Consider the following 15,186-nt stretch of genomic DNA (forward strand, 5'->3'; position numbering starts at 1 on the left):
AAGAACTTGTAAAAATAAGTGATTTTTCAGAAAGTACTCACATTGCATTCATGTTGCATTATGCATAGAACAGAACATGAATAATCCACCAGTATAATAATATTGGCAAAGCTTTTTGCCTCATACGTCATGCTGCATATGCTGTCCACACTGACAGTGATGATATATGAGGCAGCCTCTTCCAGCAGTCACCACTGTTATGTATACTTCAATGCTAAATATAATAAAGTAAAATACTGAAATATCTATTAGGCCTACTTTTTTACATCTGTTTGTCCTTATATGCTCAATGCACAAGGTCCGTTCACTTCTACTTTGAAAGTATTCCATAATGTAGTGTAACAGAAATTACTTATTAATATTTGTTTTTTTATAGATTCCATTTGGTATAGCTATGGCTACCAGTGTTCGAATGGGCAACGCACTTGGCGCGGGAAACATTGAACAAGCAAAGAGATCCATGAAGACTGCTTTCCTTATCACAGGTGTGATGTGTGTTACCTAAAAATGAAACTGTGCAGAACGTATGATCTATATGGGTTGGTAGCCCAAACAGTTTTCTAATGAAATTTCTATGGTGCATGTAGAAGGCTGTGTTAATGCAATGAAGGGGCTAATAGTAAGGCAAATAAGCTAATGACCATTTAATAACTAATCTAATTAATTAAATACTCACAAAACGTAGTTCCCAGTTTATCCAAGAAATACTATTCATTTTTTTGCTCTAAATGAAGTCTGTATTACATGTGTGTATCACTTTATACAATTCAGACACATACCACCACAGGTATTCTAAATGTGGGACTTACAATCAAACACACAATGGACCTGATTCATCAAGCACGCATAGTTAGCGCAACGTGCATTTGTTTTAAAATGCACGTAAATCAGATCTGCTTACTCCTCAATTCAACAAGAAACAGATCTAAAGACACGTGCGCTGATGTTTTTTATAATATATTTTTTCCCATAAAATACATTTATTAGGATGATCTTATTGACTTCTGACCATAAAATACATTTTTACAGTTGCTTCTGATTGGAAAAACATGTTATAGCATGCATCCAAGACAGTCATCACCAGTAATTAGGACTTAGACCTGTAGCTGGTGCAAGAGATATGGCAGAAAAACAAGTAACTTTGAGATGCCCAAAGCTTGAATCGAACGTGGCTGCGTGCGCTCGAGTTTGGCACGCCCTTACCGTACATTGGCTATAGGCAAATGCTCCTTCCCTGTCCCGTTTCCTCCCAGAAATCGTAGGCTGTAGTAAATGTCCTTTGCAGAGAGGCAGGGAAGTTCTTATAGAGAAATCAAAGATGGCAGCCGTCAGCGGGGACGGACAGAGCCGGCGGACAGGTGAGGGAACCAGGTCTCGGTCTAGAGATACTGAGAACCCGGCGTATGACAACATTCATACAGTACAAATTATTGACAATATATGCTTAGATACACATAACACATCAGAGGGACAATGTTACTTATATCATTAAAGATTGCATGAAGATGTATCTTCATTTGGGATGTTATATACTTGTTTACATAACAATCTTCAATAACGATCTTACAGATAATATAAAACAGTGTAGCACACATGGTACAATACATCAAATTTCCTTTACTCTGAATTCTTTTCCTGATTTATATATGTGAATATATACCTTAATTGTGTATGTATTTGTATGTATACGAGATTCCACTACAATTCCCAAAACTGTGATGATTCACAACAATAGCTCCAGATGACAGCTGTCTGAAAACAATTACTGTGAGGATCACTACACTAGCTCCAGATGACAGCTGTTAGAAACAATTCACGATGACAGCTACAAATACCTTCTTTCAATTCCTGCCATTAGCACTCTGCTAAGAACAGCAATATAGTTCTAGTGTCATCTCGACTGCTAAACAGCTTTCCCTAATTGACACTCAGCCCTTCAGTGAAAAGGTCAAGTCAATCAGAACAAATATCTCACCTGTTTGTAGCATTTATATAGTCCCTCAACTCTACCAAACTTTTGCAGGAGCAACGTTTTGTTTTGGATTTCCCTGCTTGTGCTTTGAAGACTTTTGTTTGACTGTACATCACAAATCTACCATCTCCAATCCCTTGACTTTGGCTTCCTCCATCACTATTCAGCCTTCTACAATCTTTTGACTTCAGCTTGTACTTCACAACCAGTTCTTGGAAGCTACCCCAGCCAAGTGGTTCTTTCATGGGAGTTGCCAGTACCATGGAAACAACTCCCATTCTGCATAATTACAAATAACATATGCTATTTTACAAACACTATGGACTATATGCTTCAAGCACTAATTGCAAATGAACAACATGTCTCATTACTTTAATTGCAACCTTACAGTGTGTATGATTACTCTATATGCTATCGCTGTTTTATAGCTCTTGTGTATAGGAAGTGAAAGGGATGGGGACAGGACAATAGATGTTTATGCTCAGATTAGTAAAAAGAGGTAGAGGAAAAGTAGATGTTGTAGCTCAGGTGATGTCTAAAGCTCAAAGAGTTCATAGACTGCCCTTGTGTATAACAGACTGCTGTAGCCATTACTGTAGATAGATCAACAATGTTTTTTGTTAAAAGAGCAGGGTGTTTAATATTCGGGTTGCTCTTCTAAGAGCAGTTTGTTTGTATGTAGCATCGTGATCTGAGGGGAGAATCTGTGTGCTGTTCGGGAATTCAAGATGGCACAATTATTAAAAAACAAACTCTGTGCCCACTGAGCAACAATTTCTATTTACTCCTCTAAAATTCACATTTGATAAGATGGATGATAATGAATTAATGAAAGTGTGAATGATTAATTTCTATGCAGGTGTATATAATGCCTATACCATTCTCTAATATCATACAGTTGATATCCTCTTTTGTTTAATTGAATGAGGTATTCTGGGCAGCTGGAAAAATATGAAAAGTGCAATGAAAAAAGATTTATAATTTATAACTAGTCAAAGCTCTGTTTGTCTGTTTTTAGAGACTGTCCTGACTAAACTACGAAGTGAATGAACTGGTTAAAATTCCCCCCAAACTTTCCAAGTCAGGAAATGTGCCCTACAAATATATCTGTATATAATGTACAGACGTTTTTTCCTCTTATTTGATAGTGTTATAACGATTTTATAGATGTAGTGCAGTGGAGAGTGTTTACAAAGAACAAAACGGCTGCTTTGGATCTGTTGTGAGCCTTAATTTCACTCAGGATGTATAGGTACGTGGAACAAGGTGGCCATATTTATAGAGTTTGCACAGACAGAGGGAAGGAGTTGCCTCGTTGGTGGATGAGTACAGAAACAAGATTTTTTGTGGAGTGAATCAATATAATGAGATAAAGGGGTAGAGAGAGTGCACATTTTCATTTAACAAATGTAAATACATAGACTACCAGGATCTCAGTTCCTTTCAGTGCAGTGCTATTCTCACTTGAATTCTGGACCAGTTCGGGTCCAGAATTCAAGTCCTTTGACATGGAGACCTGTTATATTAGAAGGTGTGACAGCATGCCTTTACCTCACAGCTGGTGGGTCCCTTCCTGATCCCCTAAGCTGTGGATGCCAGGGTAACAGAACTGGGCCCCTGGACTGGCAAATTTGCTACCCCAGTGGTCCCAGTATAACAGACATGTGTTCCTTAAGGTAAAAAGAAAAAACAGCAAAACAAAACAATGTTGCTGAGGCTGCTATTGAGTGTGAAGAGGAAGTGTGCACCTTGCTTGCTGGGCAGACCATCAAAGTGCACCAATCTAATCCCAAACTGCGTATCGGGCGCACAATGATCTCACCTTAATTTATTTTATTGTCCAACTGAAAAAAAGGAGATTAAACTGATTCAATTAATAAAAACTCATTATATAAACAGTAAACTAAACATTTGATCATAAAGATGATTTCTGAAAGTGTATAAGGGCACATATAGCTTTTCTATTTGTGTAAATGTATCTACTCATCCACCTAGTACATTCACCGGAGGCACCCCAATTTTGGGATCTTCTTTCAATAATGTACTGGTGCAGGTGGTATATGCACTCGGAGGTGCAGCTTTTGCACTTTCATAGTGATTCTAAAATGGGTTAGGAAACTGGGGTGCATATCTACCTTTCTGTGATGCAGCCAGGGAATTGTCAGGATGTACCTGGCCGAAGAGGTCATTACAGGGTAGGGTAGGGTAGGATGTGATCACAAAGCTCACACCCAATCCTGGGACAACCTTGTTGGTTGGTATGTCCTGCTGCTGTCCAGTCCTCCAGCCACTTTGCAAAAAATTCTGTAAAGCAGCAGGGTGTTTCCTACCTCTAAATTTTATTTCACATTCACTGCACTTTATTACATGATGTACTTTATGTACATAATATGGTAATTCATTTATGTGCCCTGCAGGTATTTTCGTCATTCTGGACACAATCCTGCTTGCTGCCTTGAAGAATGTATTTTCATACATATTTACTAGCGATGGGTATGTGAAATAATTTAACATTGTAAAAAAAGTTTGTGTGGTTGCTTTCAGTACTGATGTCTGCAGTGGTTCTGTAGAGATACAATAATCTTCTGGTTGGAAAAATCAGACCACCTGCAGCTTACAGATTTAAAACTTAACTCCACGTTAATAAAAAAGAACAAGTCCATATTAATTATTTACCTAAATAACATTAAGCATTATTACTTACCTCATTGTAACCATTCCATGGTCACAATACATGTTCCCCACTCTTTGCTGCTTCAGATCCAACATGAGAGCTATCACTGAAGTTCCAAAAGGCCTGTAAAATGCATGTAAATGGGTCTGACACTAGAAACGTTTGTTTCTATTATTACCAGACCCATTTACATACTACTTGTGCTGCAGTAGCATTTTCTGAGCAGTATTTCTTCCATTTTTTTTCTGCTTACCAATTGTAAATACATAGGAAAAACAGTAATAAAAACACTTACAAATACATTCCCTTTTGAAATGTATTTTTAATAATGAAAAATGCAAGAAAATGCCTGTGTGCATGAGAAATTAAAGAGGTATTAAAGAAACACAAACCATAGAAAGAAATGTTTTATAAAACTTAGTGTAAATATTATAAAATGATTACAAAAATAAAGTGACTTAATTAACAGCAACATACCATTATTAAACTTTCCAGGAAGATTGCAGTTGTATAAGGCATTTATTCTGATGCTGAAGAAGGGTATGGATTGGGTACCTCATCTGTATTTGGTGCATAGCCTTTGACCAGAGTGGAATTGTTAAAAGTAATATTTAGTTTTTCCTGAGCCTCTCAGAGTCTTCTTTCACCATGTGGTAGTAAGACTATGGGGTATATTTACTAAACTGCGGGTTTGAAAAAGTAGAGATGTTGCCTATAGCAACCAATCAAATTCTAGCTGTCATTTTGTAGAATGTACTAAATAAATGCTAATTAGGGGCCTGATTCATTAAGGATCTTAACTTAAGAAACTTCTTATTTTAGTCTCCTGGACAAAACCATGTTACAATGCAAGGGGTGCAAATTAGTATTCTGTTTTGCACATAAGTTAAATACTGTTTTTTCCTGTAACTCACAAATACTTGATAGCTTATTTGTACACTGAAATTGAAAGTTGATATTTGTGTGCTACATGAAAAAACAGTCAGTATTTAACTTATGTGCAAAACAGAATACTAATTTGTACCCCATGCATTGTAACATGGTTTTGTCCAGGATACTTAAATAAGAAGTTTTTCTTAAGTTAAGATTCTTAATGAATCAGGTCCTACATTCTGATTGGTTGCTATATCCAACATCTCCACTTTTTCAAACCCGCAGTTTAGTAAATATTCCCCCATGTCTTTAGGGCAACCTGAAGCAAAGAGCTACTAAATTATGACGATTCTGCATTTCCCCTTCAGCTCGATCTATCTCCACAGCAGAACCTGAACTCTTATAAAAGTGACCCTTTTCTTGCGGGAATAGTGCAGTGTGGGTCACCACCCCTGCATAATTAAGAAGAAATGAATAATAATTAAGCAATCAATATAATTAACACAAGAAATTAATACATTGCAACAAACTTATAATAAATATGCATTTATTTATTTTCAGAGAAATTGCTGCTCTTGTTTCTGAAGTTATACCCATATACATTGTGTTCCACCTGTTTGAATGTATTGCTGTAAGTAAATTATTTTTTTTTATTAAAAATGATATATTCCCCAAAAGTGATGCATACATTCTTAGGGAAACACTGACTTTTAAATGCTGTAATTACTCACTAAAGCATTGATACATCATAATGAATGGAGACTCAAAGTAAGCATTTACAAACTTTACAATTGCTAGTTCCAAACCTCCATTGACTATTATTTATCAGTTCCCTAACAATTAATAACAGTACATATATGGCATTGGGGGAAAACTTGACTTGGTTGTGACAGAAGACCTATATTTCCACTAATATATAATATAAAGGTTAAGCAGTGATTGACAAGTGATAATGTATCACCAATGTAATCCTAAAATGTGTAATTGTGATAATCTAGATTCTGAATAAATGAAACATATAATAACCATGTGTCCAGGTGTGCGTAATGTGATAACTACTAATGTTATGATGTATTCAAAATGTAATAGATTTGTGGCTAAAACACATATACAAATCCTATAATAATATAATAGATACTTGTCAACCTATACTGTCATAAAACCATACATATAAATCGCATTATATATGCATAGAAGATAAGTAATACATATAAAATACATAAATAAAATACATATATAAAAATGGTCCCAACCAGTGAATGTAGATAACTTTAAATTTAATCTAGCCAAGTGTCCAGGCAAGTATGCAGTGGGTTAGAATCCAATGTATGTTTCCAGATGTGGCAATAGTTCAACAAGGTGATCCAATAAATTGACATACCATTGTTTATACTGTAAAAATAATATCACTTTCCATATTGGGGTAAGCCAGATAGTAATACCCAATATGGTCCTAACCAATGATGGTATTAATTTAATTGGAAGACTTGCGTCCCCAATAGTTCCAGCAGTAAATATTAAATATCCAATAGATTGTAAGCTTGCGAGCAGGGCCCTCTCACCTCTTTGTCTGTTTTTACACAGTTTGTTTATTAGTTTACTAGGTTTGTCCCCAATTGTAATGTGCTACGGAATATGTTGGTGTTATATAAATAAATGATGATGATGATGATGATGATGATGATGAAATATGAAGGGCAGGAAGATATGAATACTTGCTGTGTCCTGGGTCCTGATGGTGGCCGGGTACCCAGCAGCACTTAAACTAAAGATGTGCAGTGGCAATCAGTGTACGGCATTGCGGAAGTAGGAAGATACTTGCGTTTCACTGTAAACCATAAATGTCACTTCCGGTATTCGTTTGTAGCCAATGGATACTCAAATGGTGTGTCCCAACACGTTTCGTCCGGAAGAGGACTTTCTCAAGGGAAGAGAGAGCTGGTGGATCCTGTATCAATATATATAGAGCATTCCCACTTGCCAGTCTTGTATCTAATTGGCTAGATTTTGTTTTACAGTCTAATATGTACACTCGGCTGTTAAGCCTGTGGATAAATCTTGCTAAAACCACTATAAACCTTATGAATATCTGTATTTGCACAAACTAATATTAAAATCACATGGTGTTGAACTTTATATCATTAAGCATATAACCGCCACTTTGAAAGCATTCAGATAATTATGTAAGTTATGCATAAACTCTGTTACAAACCAATTAAAATATATAGATTCAGGTAATTATTATCTGTATTTTCAAAATATAATAACAAAAGCATCCAGTGTTAACCATATGACATAAAACATATAACCACCCCTTTAAAAGCTTTAGGCTATTGGGTAGTATTATTATTGACCATTACATGGATAGTGAGCAATCGTACCCAAGGGCATTAGTGATAGCCTCCTAGAACAAAATGTTCCATGGTTCCAATATGTTCAGTATGTTGATAAATCAAATTTGACATTGAGTCCTTTTGGTGTCAATGTTTTCAGGTAATAGATGGCCTTCGTTTCTTCCCTGTTCAGTTTTCGTATAAGAATCCCTCCCCTCCAATTGTTAGTCATTTTTTTAATTAAAATAAAGGAGGCTCCTTTATAGGCACAATTATGGGCTTCTTTAAAATGTCTTGACAAATGATGATTGTCAAACCCTATCTTGATGTTTCTCAAATGCTCTCTAACTCGTGTCTTAAGTGCCCTAATTGTCCTACCAATATGTTGTATTCCACACTGGCATTGTTATAAATAAACAACATTCATACTGATGCATGTAATGAAATCTCCATAACCAGTTAGGTACTTCAGATGCTACACAATTGGAGCACAAGCCACAGCAGAAGAAGCCACTTGTGGGTGTTTTTTCTCTCTACCAACTGGATCTGTTCGTGACTGTTTTACTGGGGATATGATTGGATGTCAGGGTTCTTCTGAGGTCAGTAACTTTCCTGAATACTGGATGCTCGGGTAGTATGGTTCCTAACGTGTCATCCTGTTTCAGGATATGCCAATATTTACGAATAATCTTTTTGATCAAATGGGCAGCACAGTGGCTAAGTGGTTAGCACCTCACAGCGCTGGGGTCATGAGTTCAATTCCCGACCATGGCCTTATCTGTGTGGAGTTTGTATGTTTTTCCTGTGTTTGCGTGGGTTTCCTCCGGGTGCTCCGGTTTCCTCCCACACTACAGAAACATACTAGTAGGTTAATTGGCTGCTCTCAAAATTGACCCTAGTCTATGTCTGTATGTGGATGTTAGGGAATTTAGACTGTAAGCTCCAATGGGGCAGGGATTGATGTGAGTGAGTTCTCTGTACAGCGCTGAGGAATCAGTGGCGCTATATAAATAAATGATGTTGATGATGATGAAATGGTCTCCATGAGAATAATTGGACACAAGGTAAATGGGTTCTGCATGTGTTTTAACTAGTGGTTGAGACGTAACCATTTCTGATGTTTTGTCCTTATATTTCAAGAGAGTAGTTCTATCGGTATCTTTAAGCTTAGAGTAGGCCTCGTTGACTAAATTTTCATAATTTTTTTTATCACAAAATTGTTGTTTTATATTTTCTTTTGTATAATGTAATCTTGAATGTCAGTACAGTTTCGTCAGACCCATGTAAACTGGCTGAAATGGATACTGCGCAGCCAATTACGAGGGGGGGTGGTTACTGTCGGAAAGAATGAAGCTATTAACATCCACAGATTTCTTGAATGTTCTAGTTGCTAGCTTGCCCTCTCTAATGAAGATTTCTAGGGCCAAAAATTCAATAGAACTTTGGCTATAGTGTGCTGTGAATTTAAATCCATATTCATTTGTGTTGATGTATTTCAGGAAATCTAATAGGTCTCTCTCAGGACCCTCCCATATGATCAGCACGTTATCATTATAACGTTTCCAGAGCACCAGGCTCACAGCCCAGCTATTGTTGGACCAAATGAATTGGTCTTCCCAGTAACTCGTGTATAAGTTAGCATAGCTGGGTGCGAACCTGGTACCCATATCAGTGCCTTCCAATTGTAGGTAAAAGTTGTCCTCGAACCAATAATAGTTATGAGTTAGGCTGAACTCTATATTAGTTAAAATGAACTCAATTTGGCTGTTGCTAAGAGAGCAATAATGTCTAGTACTTGTTTAACCAAAATTGTGCTTAATGACTGTGTATATGGAGGATACATCACAGGATACCAGCCAGCAACCTGGTGTCCAGATGGCCTCCTCCAGTATTTGTAAAATGTGGGTGGTATCTTTGAGGTATGCCCTTTGTTGTTTGACATATGGTTGTAGAAATGTGTCAATATAATGTGATAACTTGGCAGTAATAGAGCCCATACCTGAAATGATGGGTCTTCCAGGAGGTCGTCAAACTTTTAAGTATTTTTGGGAGATGATATATAACCGGAATGATAGCATGTGGATTATGAATGTAATTGTACTCATTAGTATTGATGATCCCCATCTCCTGTCCTTTTTTCAAAATGTTGGTAAGTGCCAAGGAGAATGATTCTGTAGTGTTATGATCCAGTAATCGATAGGTGCTGGAGTCAGAAAGTAATCTAGCCGTTTCCAATAGACAGTCTGCCTTGTTCAACTGCACAGTTCCACCCCCCACCCCACCCCTTATCGGCTGGTTTGATCACTACTTGATCTAAATGTTGTAGTTTATCTAAAGCCACCATTTCGCCAGCATTGAGATTTACTCATGGATGATATCTTTTGAGGTTTAGTTTATCTAAATCAGCGAGTACTAATGTTTCAAACGTGGTAATTTCGCTGCTTTTCGTATGTTTAGGATAAATTGGAATGGGGGTTTAAGAGCAATTTGAATATATGGACCATGGTCCCTATTGATAGGGGCCTCCAGTGGGGACTTGAAGTAGTATTTTTTCAAGGTCAACTTTCTAATAAAACAGAAAATATTGATAAATTTCTCAAACTTGTTAAGAGTATTAGTGGGAGCAAATTTTAGTTCTTTATTTAGGACACTGACTTCGCCTGATGATACAATGTGTTCACTAAAATTGGGGTAATTTGTCCTCCACATTTGTCTGCTTTAGTCCCATGTCCTCCCATTCCCCCTCTTCAAATTTGTTTGTTTTTCTTTTTGGAGTTGTAGGTTTCCTTATGGGTAAGTACATCTCTAGAAATCTCGGTCCTAGACCTAAAAATGACTGAGATGTGTGATGGAATTAGTGTTCTCAATGTTGTGGTTAGATGACTCTGGTTCAATGTCACAAGTGGCTGGTGTAGAGTATAATGTCCTATTTTGATCTTTATTGGGGAAACCTTGTTCATCATACATATGTTTTGGTTTGTTTGGAATGGTGACATAATCACCGACCAATTCCATATGTGTGGTAAGATTGTGTAACCAGCCAACCTCAAAGGATTGTATTGCTAGTTTCTGGTATACTAAATTTTGTTCACTATATACTGACAAGGATGTATCTGTTTATTAGTGATGTCCTCATTGGTGCCAAAGGTTATCATGGGCGTGGCTTTTTTGTTTTGATGCAGTAAAGTCATGTAGTGTTAATAGGTCAATCCTAGTTTCTTATATGGCATGTCATTGTTAGATCTCAATTGTTTGGTTGTGAATGGCTTTTTCTCTGTGGTTGGGCTTTGCTTGACCTACACTTCATACCAAATTTATCCTGCATATATTGGATTTCTTAGTGTGTGCAATCTCTTATCCTTTTCTGTCTAATCTGCCCTTCATAAGCTTGATAAGGTCCTTGAATACTGGCTCATCCTTCATAGAGCCTAGTTCATCATCTTTTTGATTTATGTCCCTTTCTAATTGGCGTAGATGCTGTGTCACGGGCACTAGGAGGCTTTACCCAGTATCACCCGCTGATGGTCTTATCAGAGCAGTAGAGTTGGTATATGATACTCTGATGGCAGGGTGATAATGGAACTGGAAACAGCAGATGGTTAGAGAATGCTCAGAAAGTCTATGACTAGCAGCACTGGTAAACAATGGGTAACTGAACACGAGGATCTGGATGGACAAGGCACGTGAGGGTAGTCAGTGGTCTGCGCACGGCAAGTTGTACCACTGCTATAGTGAGAAGAATGTCCAGGAGTAATAAGGAGGTGGAAGTCAGCGGTCTGCGTATAGCAAGTTGTACCGCTGTCTGTAGTGAAGGAATGGAATCCAGGTGAAGGTCACGGGGAAGTCAGTGGTCTGCGAGTAGCAAGTTGTACCACTGCTTATGTGAGAGGATATATGCAACTGGTGAGGCAGGGAAACAGGAATCAGTGGTCTGCCTCTAGCAAGTTGTACCACTGAATATATATGTGAGGAAGGACACGAGGAGATAAATGCTATGCAGAGTCTACACGGGTACACTGAACTTGATCCCACGTTGAACTGCACACAATGATAATAATGAATGAACAGCACTGCACAGATAAACAAAGTCACTCAAATAGTCCAGCAAAAGGAAACACAGTCAATAATAGCAATAGTCTCAGAGGATGGAAACTCCGGAGGAGAACAACTCAGTCCAGATGGATATGCAATACACCAGCACAGTCAATGAGAAGTATGCATACCGTGGTTCAGATGAGCAGGCTGTTAGGGATAGCTGCAGGGATACCTGAGCGGCCGGGAACAGACGAGATGCGAAGTCCTAGCAGAATGGAAGCGGCAGGTAGGTGCAGCGCACTGTAGGTAGGCCAGCAAAGATGACAAATACTCAGGAAGCAGTAGTATATTGAATAGAACAGCAGGAGACCACGGGAGAGTTGAAGCGATGTAGCAAAGCTGGAAGCCGAGGAGCGTAGACTCGATGCAACAGGCGAGTTGACACAAATGGACACACTGTAGAAGCAGTAGGCAGCGGGTCAGCTGACGGCAGGTAGAATGCAGACTGGAGCGCTGAGACGAGCAGACTCTGTAGACACGCTGAAGTAGCGAACAGGAATCAGCTGGAACAGTAGCGATGTAACTCAGGAGAGTTTGCAGTAATCTGTAGCTGTAGATACACGGAGGCAGCGGATAGGAATCAGCTGCTGGAGTCACGAAGAAACACAGGAGAGTTTGCAGTAATCTGTAGCTGTAGATACAAGGAGGCAGCGGATAGGAATCAGCTGCTGGAGTCACGAAGAAACACATGAGAGTTTGCAGTAATTTGTAGCTGTAGATACACGGAGGCAGCGGATAGGAATCAGCTGCTGGAGTCACGAAGAAACACAGGAGAGTTTGCAGTAATCTGTAGCTGTGGATACACGGAGGCAGCGGATAGGAATCAGCTGCTGAAGTCACTAGGAAACACAGGAATAGAAGTGGTCTGGAAACCACAAACGGCAAACAGGAATCAGCATTAGCTGAACACACGAGGAGGCACTGGAACACCTTCAGAGACTCATGAGGAATGAGACTCCATGAGACTCCAAGATCAGGCAACGTGGTATTGACCACAGGTGCTTAATATAGGGAGTGTTGCCTGATCAGTCAATTAAGTTAAAGGAACAGAACTGAAGGTTAAAAGGGACTGCACATGCGCAGTACCTCATAATAATGGACGGACACGGTTCCTAGCTACTTTAGAAGTAGCACTCACAGTCCGGTGAGTGACATGCTGTTTATGTTGGGCAATGGGTAAATACATGAGTTTGTGTGAGCAATCATCTAAACTAGTTTGCCAATTATCAATAAATAATTGGTTATTCTTGTAACGAGATGGGACCTTTTAAATTTCAAGTCCTCTAGGGATTATTTTATCAGTTTGGCATTTCTCCAAACTATAAATATCCCACCAAGTATGCATCTCTTTACATAGTGATTTTCAAAATTGAGAAGATGACAATAATTGGTGCCCTTTAGTTCTGGTGTATTATGGGTCTGTAATGACGGAAAGGTTTGATTTGATCAGGCCTCCCGTTGGGATCTTAAACCTTAAACGGGTTTAAGATCACAACGGGATCTTAAACCTTAAACCTTAAACGGGTCACTGTAACTATTGAATGTCATAATGAAGAATTTTTGTAAGGTAGAGTGCATCAAAAATTCCAATGGTTGTGATATTCAAGACTGGGGGGGGGGTGGGGGGGAGGAGTTGCGCTCTACTCCTAATGTTGCAAGAGCTGCATTAACCAAGGGTATCCCTCCCTCAGAAGTTATATTATATAATAATAGAGGTTAAGGCTTCATTGACTAGTGATAATGTATCACCAATGTAATCCTAAGAAGTGTAATTGGGATAATCTAGATTCTGAATAAATGAAACATATAATAACCATGTGTCCAGGTGTGAGTAATGTGATAACTACTAATGTTATGATATAGTCAAAATGTAATAGATCTGTGGCTAAAACACAAATACAAATCATATAATCAACAACCAGATACTTGTCAACCTACACTATCATAAATCTGTACATATAAATCGAATTAAATAAGCATAGAAGATAAGATCGGGTTTGACAAACATCATTTGTCAAGACATTTCAAAGATGCCCATTATTGTTCCTATAAAGGAGCCTTCTTTATTGGAATGAAAAAAATGAATAACAATTGGAGGGAAGGGAATCTTATACAAAAACTGAACAGGGAAGAAACATAGGCCGTCTATAACCTAAAAAAAAACATTGACACCAATGTATTGGTCAATAATTCCAGGATTAGTCACATGCGGGACATAGGATCTACAGTCTTACCACCCTGGTTATACCCAAACCCGTTCGATCTTGGAAGTCAAGCAGGGTGGAGCCAGGTAAGCAACTACCTGAGAAAATCTGGTACGGTAGGGAAACTGTCTCCTCATGTGCACTAGGAAGACCATGTGTGATATGGTGGGGGGGTGCTGTTTTGACCCAGAGAACATTGGGATCCTCCGACTCCTACATACAATGTGTTAAAAATTTGTGGCAGCATATGTATGCTGCCCATACATATGCTATGCCATATGTACGCCATACATGTGTATGATGCCCATAGCACGTCTATGGGCACCAGGTTTGCACCCAGCTATGCTAACTTATACATAAGTTACTGGGAAGACCAATTAATTTGGTCCAACAATAGCTGGGCTGCGAGCCTGGTGCTCTGGAAACGTTATAATGATAACGTGCTGATCATTTGGGAGGGTCCTGAGAGAGACCTATTAGATTTCCTGAAATACATCAACACAAATGAATATGGATATAAATTCTCAGCACACTATAGCCAAAGTTCTATTGAATTTTTGGACCTAGAAATCTTCATTAGAGAGGGCAAGCTAGCAACTAGAACATTCAAGAAAACTGTGGATGTTAACAGCTTCATTCTTTCCAACAGCAACCACCCCCCCTCGTAATTGGCTGCGCAGTATCCATTTCAGCCAGTTTACATGGGTCTGACGAAACTGTACTGACATTCAAGATTACATTATACAAAAGAAAATATGAAACAACAATTTTGAGAAAAAAATTATGAAAATTTAGTCAACGAGGCCTACTCTAAGCTTAAAGATACCGATAGAACTACTCTCTTGAAATATAAATACAAAACATCAGAAATGGTTACGTGTCAACCACTAGTTAAAACACATGCAGAACCCATTTATTTTGTGTCCAATTATTCTCATGGAGCCCATTTGATCAAAAATATTATTCATAAACATTGGCATATCCTGAAACAGGATGACATGTTAGAATCCATACTACCCGAGCATCCACAGCTAG

At 38.4% G+C, this 15,186-nt stretch overlaps 1 protein-coding gene across 1 annotated transcript in view; it reads left to right on the forward strand.

The window, feature by feature from the left end:
* The window catches only part of LOC142140259 (multidrug and toxin extrusion protein 2-like), a 94,251-nt gene that overhangs the window by 30,830 nt on the left and 48,235 nt on the right, over positions 1-15,186 (forward strand). The window contains exons 10-12 of the mRNA XM_075198079.1: positions 377-485; positions 4,390-4,465; positions 6,081-6,150. Coding sequence (XP_075054180.1) covers positions 377-485; positions 4,390-4,465; positions 6,081-6,150 — 255 coding nt within the window. The remainder of the gene's footprint in view (positions 1-376; positions 486-4,389; positions 4,466-6,080; positions 6,151-15,186) is intronic.

The sequence above is a fragment of the Mixophyes fleayi genome, chromosome 2 (assembly GCF_038048845.1).
Source record: "Mixophyes fleayi isolate aMixFle1 chromosome 2, aMixFle1.hap1, whole genome shotgun sequence".
Lineage (NCBI taxonomy): Eukaryota > Metazoa > Chordata > Amphibia > Anura > Limnodynastidae > Mixophyes > Mixophyes fleayi.